The sequence below is a fragment of the Ailuropoda melanoleuca genome, chromosome 12 (assembly GCF_002007445.2).
Source record: "Ailuropoda melanoleuca isolate Jingjing chromosome 12, ASM200744v2, whole genome shotgun sequence".
Classification (NCBI taxonomy): Eukaryota; Metazoa; Chordata; class Mammalia; order Carnivora; family Ursidae; genus Ailuropoda; species Ailuropoda melanoleuca.
In genome coordinates, this window is record NC_048229.1 from 29,842,955 (window position 1) to 29,859,787 (window position 16,833).

The 16,833-nt window shown below is 53.0% G+C and overlaps 1 protein-coding gene across 1 annotated transcript; it reads left to right on the plus strand.

Moving 5' to 3' along the window:
• The first annotated feature begins 17 nt into the window (after window positions 1-17).
• SYT3 (synaptotagmin 3) lies at window positions 18-16,161 on the plus strand. Its single transcript, XM_002917818.4, has 9 exons — window positions 18-139; window positions 1,670-1,835; window positions 4,783-5,308; window positions 7,889-8,276; window positions 8,479-8,697; window positions 10,606-10,726; window positions 11,009-11,274; window positions 13,536-13,604; window positions 13,810-16,161. The coding sequence occupies exons 2-8, from the start codon at window positions 1,685-1,687 to the stop codon at window positions 13,599-13,601; spliced, it is 1,737 nt and encodes a 578-aa protein (XP_002917864.2). The 5' UTR covers window positions 18-139; window positions 1,670-1,684; the 3' UTR covers window positions 13,602-13,604; window positions 13,810-16,161.
• Window positions 16,162-16,833: the final 672 nt, after the last annotated feature.

Below are 16,833 nucleotides of genomic sequence, written 5' to 3' on the forward strand. Positions count from 1 at the left end.
CTGGCCGGGGCCTCCAGATCCGGCTCCTCCTCCCACCACCTGCCGCGTGGGGACGGGTCCGCAGCCCCTTGTCCGCCCTACAACCCCCATGGGCTGCCGCCAGCCGCCGCCACCCAGGACACGGCAGGGATAAGCACAGGTGAGTCTGACCATGCCTGTCTCGGAGTCCTGGCCTTCTGCAGTACCCCCACGACACCTGTCCATCTGTTGGGCTCTGGTCTGTCCGTCCCTAATTTCTCCCTGCACTCTCCTTCCAGTCCATCTCTGATGTCTGGCTCCAAACCATGTGTGGCTCATTCCCCTTCTCCTCACATCCACCTCCCTCTCCCGGTCCTCTCTCTTTTATGCCCCCACCCCCATCCAACCTCCCTACTGCACCCATGTCTGTCTGCCCAGCCCTCCTTTGTATCCTTTTGCCCATCTGTGGTCTCTGGCCATTGTCTGTCCATCTGTCCTTTATTTCTGTACCCTATCCATTCTTCTGACCACTGTCTCCCTTTCAAAGATATTTCTGTCCTGGCACTTATACAGTCCCTCTGTCTGCTCATCTCTCACACTCTCATAAATTACACACTAGTCCATTCTTTATAGCTTAGTCCATCCCAAATCTCAATCCTTGACTTTCCCTCTGCCTGTCTGCTCATCTGTCCCTCTGTTCTGGGCCCCAGTTTGCGCTTCCCAGTATCTCTGTCTCCTCTCCCCTTATCTCAACTGGGTCCCTATCTCTGCACCCTGCATCTTCCATCCCACCCCAGCCACCACCACACTCTTACCTCTCTAACCCCATTTCTCCCTCTCTCTTGGTCCTCACTCTTTCTACCTGGATCTGGCCTCCTTCCCGTTCCTCGAACCCGCCAAGCCCTTGCTCATGCTGTTCCCGCTGCTTTGGTTGCTTTTCCCCACTCCAGCCCCACCGCCCACTGGCTGTGGCCAGCTCCATCTCGTCCTTCGTCCTTCAGGTCTCAGAGAGCCCCCCCCCCACCTCCTTGTCCCTTTGTGACAGAGCCTCCAACTATTTCTTTCAGAGCACTTCTCACAGTGTGAGCATGTCTTGTTTGTGTATGTGTGTTTGTTGACTTGTTTACTTCATGTCTCTTCTCACTGGATTGTAACACCAGCAAGTCAGGAAATGTGTGGGGTTGGTTCTCTGCTGGATCTGCAGCCGCTGGCACGGTGCCTGGCATGTAGTTGGTGCTCAATGAATATTTGTCAAATGCATGAATGATGAACGGCTGTCCCCTCATCTGCCCATGCCTAAATTCCGTCCTTTGTCTGTGCACCCCTAATCTCTGTCTCCTTATCTGTCTATCCCTTCATTGTGCATCCTTGATCTCTGCCCCTTGTCTGGCCTTCCTCATCTCTTTCTCCTTGTCCATTTGTCCCTATTCTCTGTTCTCTCGTCCATTCATGCTGATCTCTGTCTCCTTGTTTGTCCGACCCGTTACTGTCTTCTTGCCTGCACCCCGAATTTCAGTCCTCCTGTCCATCTGCCCCTAATTTCTTTCTCCTTGTCTACCCCTCCCTAATCTACATCTCTTTGCCCATCTTCTCCCAATCTCTGTTCCCTTGCCTATCCTTCCTTTTCTCTTTTTCTCTTTTTATCCCTTATCCACCCCTCTCTCAATCCCATTCCCCATCTGCACCCTTGTCTGGCCCCTTCCAAGCACAGAACCCACCGGCTACCATGTCAGGAGACTACGAGGATGACCTCTGCCGGCGGGCACTCATTCTGGTCTCGGACCTCTGTGCGCGGGTCCGAGATGCCGATACCAGTGACAGGTGCCAGGAGTTCAACGACCTTCGAATTCGAGGCTATCCCCGGGGCCCAGATGCAGGTCAGCAACCCCCCCAGCTGTTTCAGCCAGCACCCTGTGTCCCCTACACTCAGTATTTGCAGAGATTCAGAGATTCAGAGCAGACCTGCTCAGCTTTCTGTTTCTTAGGTGGCCATGGCCAGTCCCTCTTAGAGTCTCGCCTCCATCCTGCCTGCTGCTGGTCCCCCAAACCTTTGATCTAAGGAGAAAGAGCTGGGTGGGCCATTTGACCACTGACCTTTTGGGTTTGGTCCTGTGAACCTCCTGCCCACTGCCCCTCCCCCCAGCCACATACATAGCCCCTTCACATATCTTTTGTGCATCTTGGATAGTGCTTAAAAGCTCAGGCTCTTTTTTTTTTTTTTTAAGATTTTACTTATTTATTTGAGAGAAAGAGAGGGAGAAAGTGAGCACGAGCAGGGGGAGGGCAGAGGGAGGGGGAGAGAGAGACTCTCAAGCAGACTCCATGCTGAGTGTGGAGCCTGACACAGGGCTCAATCCCACGACCTTGAGATCATGACCTGAGCTGAAATCAAGAGTCGGACGCTTAGGAGCGCCTGGGTGGCTCAGCCATTGGGCGTCTGCCTTCGGCTCAGGTCATGATCCCAGGGTCATGGGATCAAGCCCTGCATCGGGCTCCCTGCTCGGTGGGAAGCCTGCTTCTCCCTCTCACACTCCCCTTGCTTGTGTTCCCTCTCTCACTGTTTCTCTCTGTCAAATAAATAAACAAAATCTTAAAAAAAAAAAAAAAAGAGTCGGACGCTTAACTGGCTGAGCCACCCAGGTGCCCCAAAGCTCAGGCTCTTGAGTCAGGCTGTCTGACTTCTCTGGGTTCAAATCCCACCACCTCTACTTACTAATAGATGACTTTAGGCAAGTAACACCTTCTGTGCCTCCGTTTCCTCCTGAAAATGGGGATAATAAAAGCGGCTGCCTCTTGGGGCAGCTGAGAGACTCAAATTATATAACACACGTCAAGTGCTTAGAACAAGCTGGGTACACAGTGGTCATTCAATAAATGCTGGGATGTACTTATTGAGCACCGACTGTGTACCAGGCAGTATGCAAGGTCCTTGGCATATTTCATTGACTACTCACAATGACCCTCTGTGGTAGCCATAATCCCCATTTACGATGGGGGGGGGATTGACTCAGAAGGGTGAAGTGACTTGCCCAAGGTCACCCATCTAGGAAGCAGCAGGGTTCTGAGAGCGAGGAAATATTATGAGTGCCCTTGTCCAGATGAGGAACCCTGTCTAATATGCTACCACAATTTGGGGGATCCCAAGCCCACCCTCACTTTCAGTGACTCCCTAGAAGGACTTACAGAAAAGCTGTTCTACTCACAGTTACGTTTTATTATAGCAAAAGGATGGAGGTTAAAATCAGCGAAGGGAAAGACACATAGAGTAGGGTCCAGGAGAGACCAGGCCTGAGCTTCCAGTCTCGGTCATGTAGACACGGCTGATGGCCGGTGGGGTTGAACTTCATGTCCAGCCCCTCGAGAGGCCAAGCTGATACGCCCCAGTCCCCCAACATCAATCACATTGTTACACAGATCATCTGGCATGGCCCAAGATTCCTCAGGTAAACAAAAACACTTTTAGGCAGGACATTCCAAGGGCTTAGAGGTTCCTTCCCAGGAGCCGATCAAGGGCTAAACATTTCTTTGGGCAAGGTTCATGTTTTCCTGCACAACTACGCCACCTCGCCAAGCCCAAATGGGTCCCCAAACCAGGCAGACAGCAATGAGAAATCCAACAGTTTGGAGGACTGATGTTTTGACTTAGGGTCTGGGGCAGGCCGATGATACAGGAAAGCAGCTGATTTTTCTCTCCTCTTCTCCGCCTCATCCTCCCCAGTGGCCCCCTGGCCCGCTTTTCTTAATTCTTCCCATATTCAGGAGGCTGGAAAGCCCTTGCTCTGCTCTTTAGCAGGTCCCAAGAACTCCCAGCAGATGTCGGTCCCTTGGAAAGGAACACCCTGAGGGGTGGGGGGAGGTAGGAAGTTCCGAGTTCTGCCACCACCCGTTGTAGGGCCCTTCGGGGTCATGGATACACATGATGGCAGCAGTAAGATTTTCAGTCTAACAAAAATCTATGTCTGAACTACCATTTATTGGGAAATATTGACGTGTGACAGCATAAGGAAAACTATGGGCTCTGGAGCCAGGCACTCTAGGTGCAGATTCTGACCCCCCATCCCCTCCACTGATCTGCTGTGGGAATCTATACAGGAGACTTTTTTGTCTATTGACCTCAGTTTCCTTTTGTGGAACACAGGCAGAATAATGTTGCCTGCCTCCTAGGGTGCCTGTCAGGCATAAGTAAGCTACAGCCAATAGCGCGCTTAGGGGTCTGCAACATACCAACCACTTGGTAAACATCTGCCTTTACATTCTGCGGCTATGCTGGCTATGCGTGTCGTTCCCCTCCTGCACTCCTCAATACCATAGTTGAGAGGCAGGACTAATTTCTCCTATTTGCAAATGGGGAATGTAAGGCTCAGAGTGCTTAAGATATGTTCCCGAGGCCACACAGCAAACAGAGATTTGAACCCTGACCTGCCTAACTGTGTCATGCAGCCTCCTTTCTCCTTGATCATCTCTGAACATTTTGGGGGATGTTGGCGGTACCTCAGCTGGTATATCCTCTTATAGAGAGGCAGCATGGGCTAGGGATTAAAAATCACGTCTGAAGTCAGACTGCCCTTTCAAATCCCCGATCTGTCATTTACTACCTGTGCAGCATAATACAAGTCACTCAACCTGTCTGTGCCTCAGTTTCCTTATCTTTAAAATGGTTATATAGAGATACCGATCTTGTGGGGTCATGGAGTTTAAGTAATGTATGTGACGTGCTTAGGACAATGCATGGCAAATGCTAGAGGCTAGCTCTTTGGGGACATCAGTGGGAGGCTAAACTCTGACCCCACCCTGACCCCTGACCTTTGTCCTCACTCTCTCCAGACATCTCCGTGAGCCTGCTGTCGGTCATCGTGACATTCTGTGGCATTGTCCTTCTGGGCGTCTCCCTCTTCGTGTCCTGGAAATTGTGCTGGGTGCCCTGGCGGGACAAGGGAGGCTCAGCAGTGGGCGGGGGCCCCCTTCGCAAAGACCTAGGCCCTGGGGTCGGGCTGGCAGGCCTGGTAGGCGGTGGTGGGCACCACCTGGGGGCTGGCCTGGGTGGCCATCCTCTGCTGGGGGGTCCACACCACCATGCCCACACCGCCCACCATCCGCCCTTTGCTGAGCTGCTGGAGCCAGGCAGCCTGGGGGGCTCTGATCCCCCTGAGCCTTCCTACTTGGACATGGACTCGTACCCAGAGGCTGCAGCAGCTGCAGTGGCCGCTGGGGTCAAACCGAGCCAGACATCTCCTGAACTGCCCTCTGAGGGAGGTGCAGGCTCTGGGCTGCTCCTGCTGCCCCCCAGTGGTGGGGGCTTGCCCAGTGCCCAGTCGCATCAGCAGGTCACAAGCCTGGCACCCACCATCAGGTGAGACAGGCTACTGGGCTGGGGGTCCACTCTGAACTTCTGTTCCTCCTCTGTGTCTCTTTCCCAGATATGGTTCTCCTGAGCCCTGCAAGAGGAGAGGCCTAGAGGTCCAGAATCCTGAATCCTGGGGCAGAAAGGGGCTTGGGGTGTGGACTCCTGGGTCCTGGGGACAGAGGAGGCTAGGGCCCCTGACTCCAGGATCTAAGGCAGGAGGAGCCTAGAGATCTGGACTCAGATTGAAAGGGTACAGGATTCCAGGGTCAGGAAGGTGGAGGAGAATGAAGATTAGGCTCCCGAGGCCCTGAGACACAAAACAATCCATCTGTTTCACCCTAAGCCAGGATTGGTGGTGGGGCCTGGAGTTCCTTTGTTCTGTATTCTTCATTCTGCACGTGTATATCGAGCACCTAATATGAAGCAGAGCTAAGATGGGTGGTGGAAAAACAGAAGTGAGCATGGCAAATACACTCTGTCCTCATGCCACTTACAATCCAGGGGGAGTGGGTCCTCAAAGAGGCTGTCCCGGCCCAGCCAGGCCAGTGCTGCAGGAAAGTGGCTTAGCGGGCCACAGCTGTGGGAGTCTGAGGAGTCACTGATCTGGTCTGGGAAGAGGCCGGGGCCTCCCAGAGGTGGAGGCGTCGTGGCTGAGACCTGCAGAGTGAGGAAGAGTTGGCCAGGCACAGAGGTAGGGGTGTGAGCTGTGCATTCCAGGAGGCGAGAGCGCCCCATGCAAAGGCGAGAGGGGAAGGAGGTCACAGTGCATTGTGGGAACTGCCAGCAGTGGCTATGGCCTGAGAGTAAGTGTGAAAAAAGAAAGGTAGGGAGATGTGGCTTAGGATGCGGGCAGGGCCAGACCACATGGAGCCTTGAATTCGGGACTGAGGGGCTGGGATTGTCCTGGGGGCACTGGGGAGCCACGGAGGGCTGTGAGCAGGAGGGGCAGGGTCAGTTCTGGGTGTAGAAAGACCTCTCTGTGACCACATAGGGGAAGGACTAGAGGGACAGACTGGAGGTCAATAGTCCAGCCAGGAGAGGACGAGGCTGAGCCGAGATTATGGGCATGGGGAGGAGAGGAGGAGATAAAGAGAGTCAGGGGGCAGGAAAAGTGAGACTTGGGACTGATGGCTGTGGGTGGGTAGGAGGGGTGGGAAGAGGTACAGAAGGCCTCCAGCCTGGCCTGGTGATTGGGTGGATGTTGGGGCTGTCAGAGGATCTAGGAAGAGGACTGGGTTTGAGGGAGCCCCTGAGCTCATCTGGGTCTTGTTGAGTGTGAGGGGTCTGGGGCAGCATCCAGGGAAAACTGCCCTCAGAGGGATTGTCTTGGGCCCCAGATTGTCATGGGAGAAGGTGTTCTCATCCTGGGGCCTGGCCAGGGGCCCAGGGGCTCATGGGAGATGTAGTTTGGGGTCTCTGGGGAGGCCTTTCAGGGGCGGATGGATACACCGGTCTGAGCTCTCTCCCCTCCCCCATACAGATGGCGAAACTGAGGCTCAGAGGGTGTTAATGACCTGCTCAAAATCACCCTGAGAGCAAGGAGTGGCCAGGGGGTCTGTAGCTGAAGGAGCCTCCCCCACCGCATCCTTTTCCCCAGCTCGAGCCCTCCCACTTCCCCCAGCCCCGTGCCTGTCTCTCAGTACATCTGGGGTTGCCATGTCCAGTCCTGGCTGCCGAGCACTGCCCATCTCGAGGGGCCCCATCACATGGACTTCACCCCGGGTGTGCGGGTCCTTGCAGGAGAGGGCAGATGAGCTGGGGTCACAGGAAGGGGAAATTCAAGGGTGGGGGGAAGGCTTTGAGGGGACAGGAGCTGGTGTCCAACCGGCAGATCTAGGTGGAGCACAGGGGAAGAGGAGCGGGTTGGGGAGAAGGCGCTGAGCCCGGCGGGGAATGTGAGGGGTGTGTGGGGTCTGGTGGACAGCCGAGGCTGGGGGTCAATCCAGGCTGGAGACAGATTTAGCAGACACCGGGCTGCTGATGGGTGTGGAGACCTGGGGTGAAGATGAGCTTGTCCAGGGAAAGCATGTGTGTGAGAGGAGAGAAGCAGCCAGGGTGGCTGAGGGGGTAGCTCTGGGCTTCCAGAATGTCCCCCACACACTTATGGACAGTGGAGAAGGGAGTTGAGAAAGGACAGGCCAGGTGGAGGTGAGTTGGGAGAGGTGAGACTGGGGTTGAGACAGGTTGGGGGGATTTGAAGAAGGGCAGATGAAGGTTCAGGAGGTCTGAGTTGTGTGGGGCCCCAGGGGTCCACGCAGAAGTTATTCTGGGGCAGGCACTTGACGTCAGGAGGAGACTTCTGAAGTTGGTGCATAAGCAAGTCCTAGTTGGAGCTAGCTTAGAGATGGGGATACCCCCCCAATACAGGTGGAGAAACTGAGGCTCAGAGAGTGCAAGTGGCTTGTTCAAGGTCATAGTGAGCAAAGGTGGGGATTTGTGGCCTTTTGGCTGTGGGCCTTGGAAAAGAGGCAGAGAGGAGACTGTCGGNGCCTTGGAAAAGAGGCAGAGAGGAGACTGTCGGGTCTTCAGATGCCGTCAAAGACCCCAGTCAAGTGACCCCACCTTGGTGTTCCCTACTTCCCACAGGTACCCGGCCCTACCCCGGCCCCTCACCCAGCAGACCCTGACCCCCCAGCCAGACCCTGGCAGTGAGGAGCGGCCACCTGCCCTACCCTTACCCTTGCCGGGCGGGGAGGAAAAAGCCAAACTCATCGGGCAGATCAAGCCGGAGCTGTACCAGGGGACTGGACCAGGCGGCCGGCGCGGCGGCGGGGCCCCGGGCTCAGGAGAGGCCGGCGCGGGGGCGCCCTGCGGCCGCATCAGTTTCGCCCTGCGGTACCTCTATGGCTCAGACCAGCTGGTGGTGCGAATCCTGCAGGCCTTGGACCTGCCCGCCAAGGACTCCAACGGCTTCTCAGACCCCTACGTCAAGATCTACCTGCTGCCAGACCGCAAGAAAAAGTTCCAGACCAAGGTCTGGAGTGAAGGCCCTGGACATCCGGGTCCCACAGAGGAGGGGGCTGGGGTCTGGACTCCTGGATCTGAGGGAGGAGGGGACTGGGGACAGCACTCCTGGGTCTGAGGGAGGAGAAGCTGGGGGTCTGGACTCCTGGGTCCTTTGGAAGCGGGGTTGATGGGCGTGGTGTCTGTCTCCCTCCCTCGCCCACCCCCTCCAGGTGCACAGGAAGACGCTGAACCCTGTGTTCAATGAGACATTCCAGTTCTCGGTGCCCCTGGCTGAGCTGGCCCAGCGCAAACTGCACTTCAGCGTCTATGACTTCGACCGCTTCTCACGGCACGACCTCATTGGCCAAGTGGTGCTGGACAACCTCCTGGAGCTGGCTGAGCAGCCCCCCGACCGCCCACTCTGGAGGGACATCGTGGAGGGCGGCTCGGTCAGTGGCCCCTGCATTCCTCTTCCTGGGGACCCAGGACCCATCAGTGTTTGACCTCCTTGCCCTTGGACTTCATAACCTTCTAACTTCTTGACCCAGGCTTTTTAAAAAGTTATTTTATTGCAAAATATTGCAAACATACAAGCAAAGTGTAGAGATTGATATAATGGACCCCCCGTCTCCCCAACACCTTGTCAAATATTGACATCATGCCTGGACCCAGATCTCCCAACTTCTGACGCGCTTTCACACCTGACAGTAACAGTTGAGAAATATAACAGACACCCCTGTACCCACCAGCCACTTTATCATAACTTCGTGCTGTGACCCCATGACTTTTGCCCTCTGACCCCAGATTCCTGACTCTCCAACTGCCTGACCCCAGAGTTCCCAGCTTTTGTTTTTCTGAATTCCTTCACCTTCCAACCTCCCGGCTTTCCAATTCCCTAGCTTCCTGAATCCCCAACCCCCTGATTTCTGAACATTTTATGTTTCAAGCCCGTGACCTCCAGATCTGATCTTATCCTCTGCTCTCCCTCTGGCTCCTGATAGCCTGATCCCCCAGGCCTCAGACATACTTGGATCCCCTATATCCTGACACCCCCCAGTTCCCCCAGTCACCAGATTGTGCCTGGTCCCCCCCCCCCACTGGCCCCCTTTTTCTTCCATCCAATCGCTCCTCAAGCCTGGCTCCTACGGGCTTGTTGGTGGTCCTGACCCTCTCCCTGCCTCCATCCTGTCTCCTGCTTGGGTGTATCATGTCTCGTTCTCTCCCCCCCTCATTATCACTGGAGGTCTTCACTCATTCATTTATTCATTCATTTATTCCTTAAACAACTGGCTTTTTTGTTTTGGGATCAGGACCCGGGTACCCCAGACAGTCCTCGGGAGCTCCAGGTTTAGGTTGTCACAGTTTGCTGTCAGGGGGCAGTGAGTGGGGAGTCCAGGGACCTCAGTCGGTGTGGTTGGGAGGCCAGGGGCCCAGATGGGCTGAAGGGCCGGGCTGGGCAGGTCGGAAGTCCCAGCTAGCTCAGCCCCCTGCCCCCCGGTGTGTGTGTGTGTGTGTGTGTGTGTGTGTGTGTGTTGGTGTGGGAGGCTCTGTCTTCTTTGTAGCCTCGCTTATGGCTGGTATGTCTCCTGCCCTCGCTGAGACTGACTTCTCTTCTCAGTGCCTGTCACACTGTCTTGATCTCTGCCCCTCACCGGCTCTGTGTAGGTTTCTCTCTCTGTTTCTCTCTCTCTCTTTCTCTCTGGGTCTTTGCCCTCGCCCCCACCCCATTCTAGGTCTTTGTCACTCTGTCTGGGTCTCCACAACATCCACCAAGTCTCTGTCCCCATTTCTCCAGATCTCCTGCGCCTTGGGGGCCCTGACACCCTCCCCGCCAGGACTCTGTCTCCCTCCTCTGAGACTCTGTCCCCCTCTCCTCCTGGTCTATGCACTTCTCTCTCTGAAAGTCTCTGTTCCTCTGCGTGCACTCTCTCTCTCTCTCTGTCTCTCTCTCAGACCATCACAATCTCTGGGTCTCTAGGCCCCTCCTCTGGGTTTTCTTACTGTAGGACTCTACGGGTCTGCCTTTCTGACTGTATCTCTCAGTGTCCTGGTCCCTGTCACAGTCTATTTCTCACTGTGTTCTCTCTCTCTCTCTCTCTCTGGCTCTTTTCTGCTCTCTCCCCACACTCATGCCTCTTCCAGTCTTCCCTGCAGAACAAATAGGCTTTGCTGGTGGCAGGCAGCTGTGCCCGGGGAGTTACCAGGTTTGGCCAAGTCAGATTGTTAAGTGGGTCGGAACCCCAAGTCCTGGATATCAGGGAGGAGAGCTGGAGGCTCCAGATGGAGAGCAAGTGAGGGAGAGGTGGGCGGGGGGAGACCGAGGCAGGGCATTGCTGAAACTCTTTCCCCAACTGCAGGAAAAGGCAGATCTTGGGGAGCTCAACTTCTCACTCTGCTACCTCCCCACGGCCGGGCGCCTCACCGTGACCATCATCAAAGCCTCTAACCTCAAAGCGATGGACCTCACCGGCTTCTCAGGTGGGTTCCAGGAGGCGCTGGGATCAGGGGAGGAGCGTCTGAGGCCCTGGACTCCAAGGTCTGAGGGAGGAGGGTCTGGGGGCCCGGACTCCTGGGCCTGAGGGCGGGGTGGGGGGGTGCTCCTGGGCCTGAGGGAGGAGGGGCTGGGGTTCAGGACTCCTGGGCCTGAGGGAGGAGGGCAATGGGGACCCAGACCCTTGAGTCGGGGGAGGAGGAGTCTGGGGTCCGGACTCAGGTTTGAGGGAGGAAGTCGGGGTTCAGTGCTCTCGATACCGCCCCCAGACCCCTATGTGAAGGCCTCTCTGATCAGTGAGGGGCGGCGTCTGAAGAAGCGGAAAACCTCCATCAAGAAGAACACGCTGAACCCCACGTACAACGAGGCGCTCGTGTTCGACGTGGCCCCGGAGAGCGTGGAGAGCGTGGGGCTCAGCATCGCGGTGGTGTGCCGCGTGGGCCCGGACGCCGCCGACCCCCACGGCCGCGAGCACTGGGCGGAGATGCTGGCCAACCCGCGCAAGCCCGTGGAGCACTGGCATCAGCTGGTGGAGGTGAGTGGCGAGGCCACCCAGTGCCATTCGCCCTACCATTCCCGCGCTCATGCAGTCATTCACGCGGAGCGCCCGTCCTTATGGGCTGCGGAGTCAGACCGCCTAGGTTGGAATTCCGGCTCTACCAACTTTAGCTGTGTGACTTAGAGCACATTACTTAACCTCTCTGTGTCTCCGTTTATTCTGCTGGGAAGTGGGGTTATTAAGAGCATCTAATGTTAGGATAGATGTGAGGATTCAGTGAGTTAATGCAGGATTAAGTGTCTGACTCTCAGTAAGGGCTCAGCAAGTGGTCAGTTACTATTATTTCCCATGACGCTAAGCCCAAAATAAAAGGGAAAAACTGAGTGATAAAATGGAGCAGGGTTGGGGTTTTGGGGGGTTTGGGTTTATTTTGGTTTAAAGCAGGCTGTAATTGAAAATCACTGGATTGTGGTTTACTGGGTGGGGATCAACAATTTTTTCTTCATTAGACAATGAAGTCAAGATAGAACAGAACAGAAAATTTCACAGGGCAACACCCATCGTAAGGATCATACTGTCAATTTTTTTTTGGTCTTGTGGATTGTGATCCAAAAGGCTTGGAAGTCTGGGAGGTAGAGGACATCTGGACAAGGGATGGGAATGCCATTTGGCTTAGGGCGTCCTGAAGGGCCTCTCAGTGGAGGTGACATTTGAGCAGAAGCCTGGTGATTGAGAAGGAAGGGGCTTAGGTGAAGGTTCTGAGGTTAGGAGAAGCTCACAGGGAGAGAGCATGGCTGGGAAGCTGGGTGTTCCTCCTAAGCAGGAAAAGGCAGGGGCAGGCCCCTGAACCTGGAGCAGAGGGAAGGGGGAAGGGGGGCAGATAACAGGAGGCTGGCAGTTCACATGAGAACCAGCTTGCCAATTTTTTAAAATTAAAAATTTATGATCATCACACGGTCAAGAGAAATTTTCAAACATGGCCATTCTCTCATTTGAAACCTAAAAAAAAAAAGCACAGAAGTAGATTTTGAAAATACTATCCAGTATTTGCTGTCATTAAAGCCAAGACAGTAAAATCCTACTAAATTCTGTTTAGAGTGTAAATAAACATTTAAACTTAGTGTACTGTGAATTGCAATACACATACTCTTCATTGTTTTTGATATTTTAAAAATCATTTTAAATTTCCAGAAAAAAAATTACCCATCAAAAATACATAAAAATAAAGCTGCTTATTTTTCCTTTTGTCTCAGGCTCTAATAGGACATGGGATTGGCCTCTATTTAAAATTTGATATTTTGCTCATCGTGGATTTTTTTTTTTTTAATTTTTTATTTTATTTATTCGACAGAGATAGAGACAGCCAGCGAGAGAGGGAACACAAGCAGGGGGAGTGGGAGAGGAAGAAGCAGGCTCACAGTGGAGGAGCCCGATGTGGGGCTCGATCCCGTAACGCCGGGATCACGCCCTGAGCCGAAGGCAGACGCTTTAACCGCTATGCCACCCAGGCGCCCCCATCGTGGATTTTTTTGGATTGATTTTGATTTTTAAAAATATTGCATTGCAATATTAGTATTTCTCTTGAGTACTGAGTTTGGGCACAGCTGAAGTTTTGCACCTGGGGTGAACTCCTCCCGGGCCCGACTGTAGCTCGGCCTTGCTTTGGACTTTGCTTCCACGGGTGAGGAGGGATTTTAAGCGGCAGAGCACAGAGCTCAAGTGTGAGTTTTGAGAAGACTGTGGCTCTATTTAGAGAGACAGATGGCAGCTACTCCCTCCTTCTACCACTCACTCTTCTCCTAATTTACTCACTCATTCCACAAACTTCTCCACAGCTCCTGTGTGCTTTGCTGGTGCTGGGCAATGTTGGGAGCACAGAAAGGAGTGGAACCCTGGCTGAGTGGGGTCCTGACCCTGGCTTTCGGCCAGTAGTGCCATAGTGCCCCAGAGGGTCTTTCTACCCCCAGCACTGACCCTGCCCCTTCTCTGCTTATCACCCTCCCCGGCTCCCAAGAACCTCCAAAACAGAGTCTCAGCTTCTCTGAGGCCCCTCTGAGGGTCTGCCCCATCACCCCTGCAGCCTCATCTCACCTCACATTTCCAGTGACTTTTTCTTTGTGCCTCAGTTTCTCCGTCTATAGAATAGGACTGTAATATCACTTGGCCCATCACTTCAGAGCTGAGGGAAAAAGACCATTGTAAATGATGCAAACAGGTTTGATGTCTATTATGTTGATTATTAGCGGTTGTCTTGCCTCTGTTCCCCCATATCTGAACCTTGTGATTTCCTTATTCAGGAAAAGACTTTGTCCAGCTTCACGAAAGGCAGCAAAGGATTGTCAGAGAAAGAGAACTCAGAGTGAGGGGTAAGGAACCCAGACCAGGGGAGGAAGGAGGTTGGGGTCCTGGACTCTTGGGTCTGAGGGAGGAGGGGCTGGGGGCCTGGATTCCTGGGTCAGAGGGTGGAGTGACACAGGAAGGGACCAGGCCCTTGGGTGTCGATGAAGCTATAGCAGGTCACAGGCCCACTCTCTGCCATCATTGACATCTCCTCCCTGCCCCGTCTTGCAGGTCTGGCCTAGGCCCAGGATCGGACCAGGCCCCCTCAGGACCCCATCCCTTCCTGCCCAGACTGTGAATTCATCTCCTTGAAGCCATAATGTCCGAGCTGCGTGGTGCGAGGCAGCCTTGGGCCTGCCCGTCCTACCCCGCTAGGCGTGAGGGTGGGAGGCAGGCAGGCCCGGCTCCTTGTTTCAGGGTGGGGGGTATTCAGTCTCCACTGTGTCTGTCTTTCCTTCCCCAGGGCTCCCCTTCCAGGCAAAGGGTCATGCATGTCTGGGGGACCCCAGCACCTAAAACCCCTTGTCTTTCTGTCTGTCTCTTTGCTGTTTGTCCAAGATGATGTCCTGACCCTTGTTCTCTCCGTGATTGTCAACAGACTAATCCTCCGTATTCCCCCAGGCGCACACACACACACACACACACACACACACACACACACACACCTGTGTCTACCCTTTCTGTTCAACATACCCTGCGTCTGGCCGATTCCCCCACTGCTGCTGCTACCAACACCAGAATAAACACACACCGTGGGTCTCACTCCACCCGGGGCTCCTGTTCTCTCTGGGACTGGGAAGCTGGGTTGGCACATCCTGGCTCTGGGTTCAGACCAATGTTTCATTCACTGGCTGGGTGACGTCTGGCAACAAAATTGATCTCTTGGAGCCTTAGTTTGTAAATGTTACATTTGCCAGGACCGCTATGATCATAGGACGCAAAATGCACCGCAAACTCCTGTAAGTCACAAACAGAACTGAAAGACCTTTGTACGTGGTGAGTCTGAACAGACAGGAGGACTTCAGGCATGGTTGGATCGAGGTGTTCAAGTGACTCTGGCCTAGCTCCCTAGGACTTCAGTCTCAGGCAAGTCTTTGTAATAGAAATAAGATGACAATTTGGAGCTCCAAGCTTATACTGCTGTATCTGTTGTTAAGGTTTCAGCTGCGTAAAACAGAATTCCATCAGAAAGAGCTGAAATGATAGAGATTTCTTTTGCTCACATAATAAATCTTTTGAAGACACAGAGTCCCAGTGTTAGTTCAGCTGCTCAACAACGTCAGGCCCTGGGTTGGCATCGCTGAGATTCGTTTTGCCTTCCCCTCATGAGTACAAACTGCAGCAACACCAGGCATTCTGTTCTCACACGGTGGCATCTAGAGCAGGAAGTGTAGACAGGGGCCGTTCCTTATGTCTTTCTCCCCAGAAGTGTTCTCCTTATTTCTCATTTACCAGAACTGGGTTCAGTGGTCACCCTGAGCTGCAGAACATTCTGGGAAAATGACCATCTGGGTGGGTTTTGCCAGCGTGGCAGCACAGAGAGGGGAATGATCGTTGGGTAGGAAATTAACAGGACCTACTGTAACCGTCTTGAGGGCGGATAATTTCAGAGGAAACAAAATTCGGGGTTCCCTCTCTCTCTGCCTCCGTATCATTCAGGGAAAAGATTCTGATTGGTCCTGTCAAGGCCATGGATGACCACTTCAGGCCAATCATGTATCCGGTTGGCAAGCTTGCTCTTAGCACCTCCTCACAGGACGGAGTCTTCCACCCCTGCCCATCTCGCTGGGATTGGCTCAGACCCTCTCGTGACCTCATCCCTTCCTGCCCAGCTGTGAATTCATCTCCTGGAGTCATAAGGTTCTTTAGTAGAGAACATAGGGATCCCTCGATCAACCCCAATAGAATCACATGGCAGTGGGCAGGGTATAGTCCATTCCACCCTTGGCTACTTGGCATTAATTCACACCCACGTGCTCATATACACCATCTCAAAAAGTACTACTCTCAAAAGTGATACAACCACTATATTAATTTGCTAGGGCTGTCATCATGAATTACCACAAACTGGCCAGAAATGATTCTTTCGAAGTTCTGGAGACCAGAAGTCTGAAATCAAGGTGTGAGCAGAGTTGGTTACTCCTGGGGCTCTGGGGTCTCGTCCCACGCCTCTCTCTGAGTTCCTGGAAGCTGCTCGCAATCCTTGGCATTCCTGAGTTTGAAGACACATCCCTCCAGTCTCTGCCCCCATCTCTGCCTTGTGCCCTGTGTGTCTCTGCGTTTCCAATCTCCCTTTGCCTTTCTCTTTCTCTTTTTTCAGAGCACATATAGCTTTGGTTTTTTCTTGCATTGAGCTCCAACTAGGGGTACATATACGCTCCATTCTCAAGGAGTGAGGAGCACTTTTCAAACCCTAATAAATGTCAAGGTTATAAAAATTCAATCTCATTTGCAAAGTTCTTCCAAAGATAAATAGGACAGCCTATTAGCTTCCACAAGAATTGCAAGTTAATTTTAACCTAATAAATATCCTGAAAATTCCCATAAGGACACAGTCCATCATGCCAAAGAAACTTCCGCTTTAAATTAATGTCACACTCTACTGGCTTCTTGGGCGTGCTGTTAGCTTGCTTTTCTTGCAATCTGTGATGATGCCACTACCTTCTGCAAGAGTTCATCTGGTACCCAAGAGAGCTCCAAAGTCAGACGCCCTCGTTTCAAATTCCTCCTCCACACCTATTAGTTCTGTGACTTTGGGCAGGGTGTATCACCTCTCAATGCCTCAATTTCTTTAACTGTGAGGTGACGATGGTAATGCCTACTTCACAAGAATATTGCACAGATTAAATGAAAGAATGCACACGAAGCAGCACATACCTGGTGTATGAGTAACGTGACTCAAATGGTAGCTATTAATATTGATAATAATGATGGTTATAATTGCTAATAATTATCATGTATTAGAATATATTTGTGCATTAGGAATCTTCATAATCATTTCGATATTGACTGACTTAATATATTTAAGTGTCAGCTGTTACAGAAGGCAGCAAGATATTTCAGTGCAGGAAAATGTAAACAGGACAATTTTTTTCAACACTTCCCTTTGAACAGGCATAATTTGGTTTTAATTGTTCCTGTGTCTTTTTTTTTTCTTCCTGCCTTTCTCTTAAAAGGACACCAACCACTGGGCTTAGGGAATCACTCTTAATTCAGGATGATCTCATCTGGAGATCCTTGACTTAATCTGATCCG

Coding starts and splice junctions, on each gene's coding strand:
- SYT3 (XM_002917818.4), top strand. CDS start 1,685: ATGTCAGGAGACTACGAGGATGACCTCTGCCGGCGGGCACTCATTCTG. Junction 8,698..10,605: donor ACATCGTGGAGGGCGGCTCG/GTCAGTGGCCCC, acceptor CCCCAACTGCAG/GAAAAGGCAGATCTTGGGGA. Junction 10,727..11,008: donor GGACCTCACCGGCTTCTCAG/GTGGGTTCCAGG, acceptor TACCGCCCCCAG/ACCCCTATGTGAAGGCCTCT.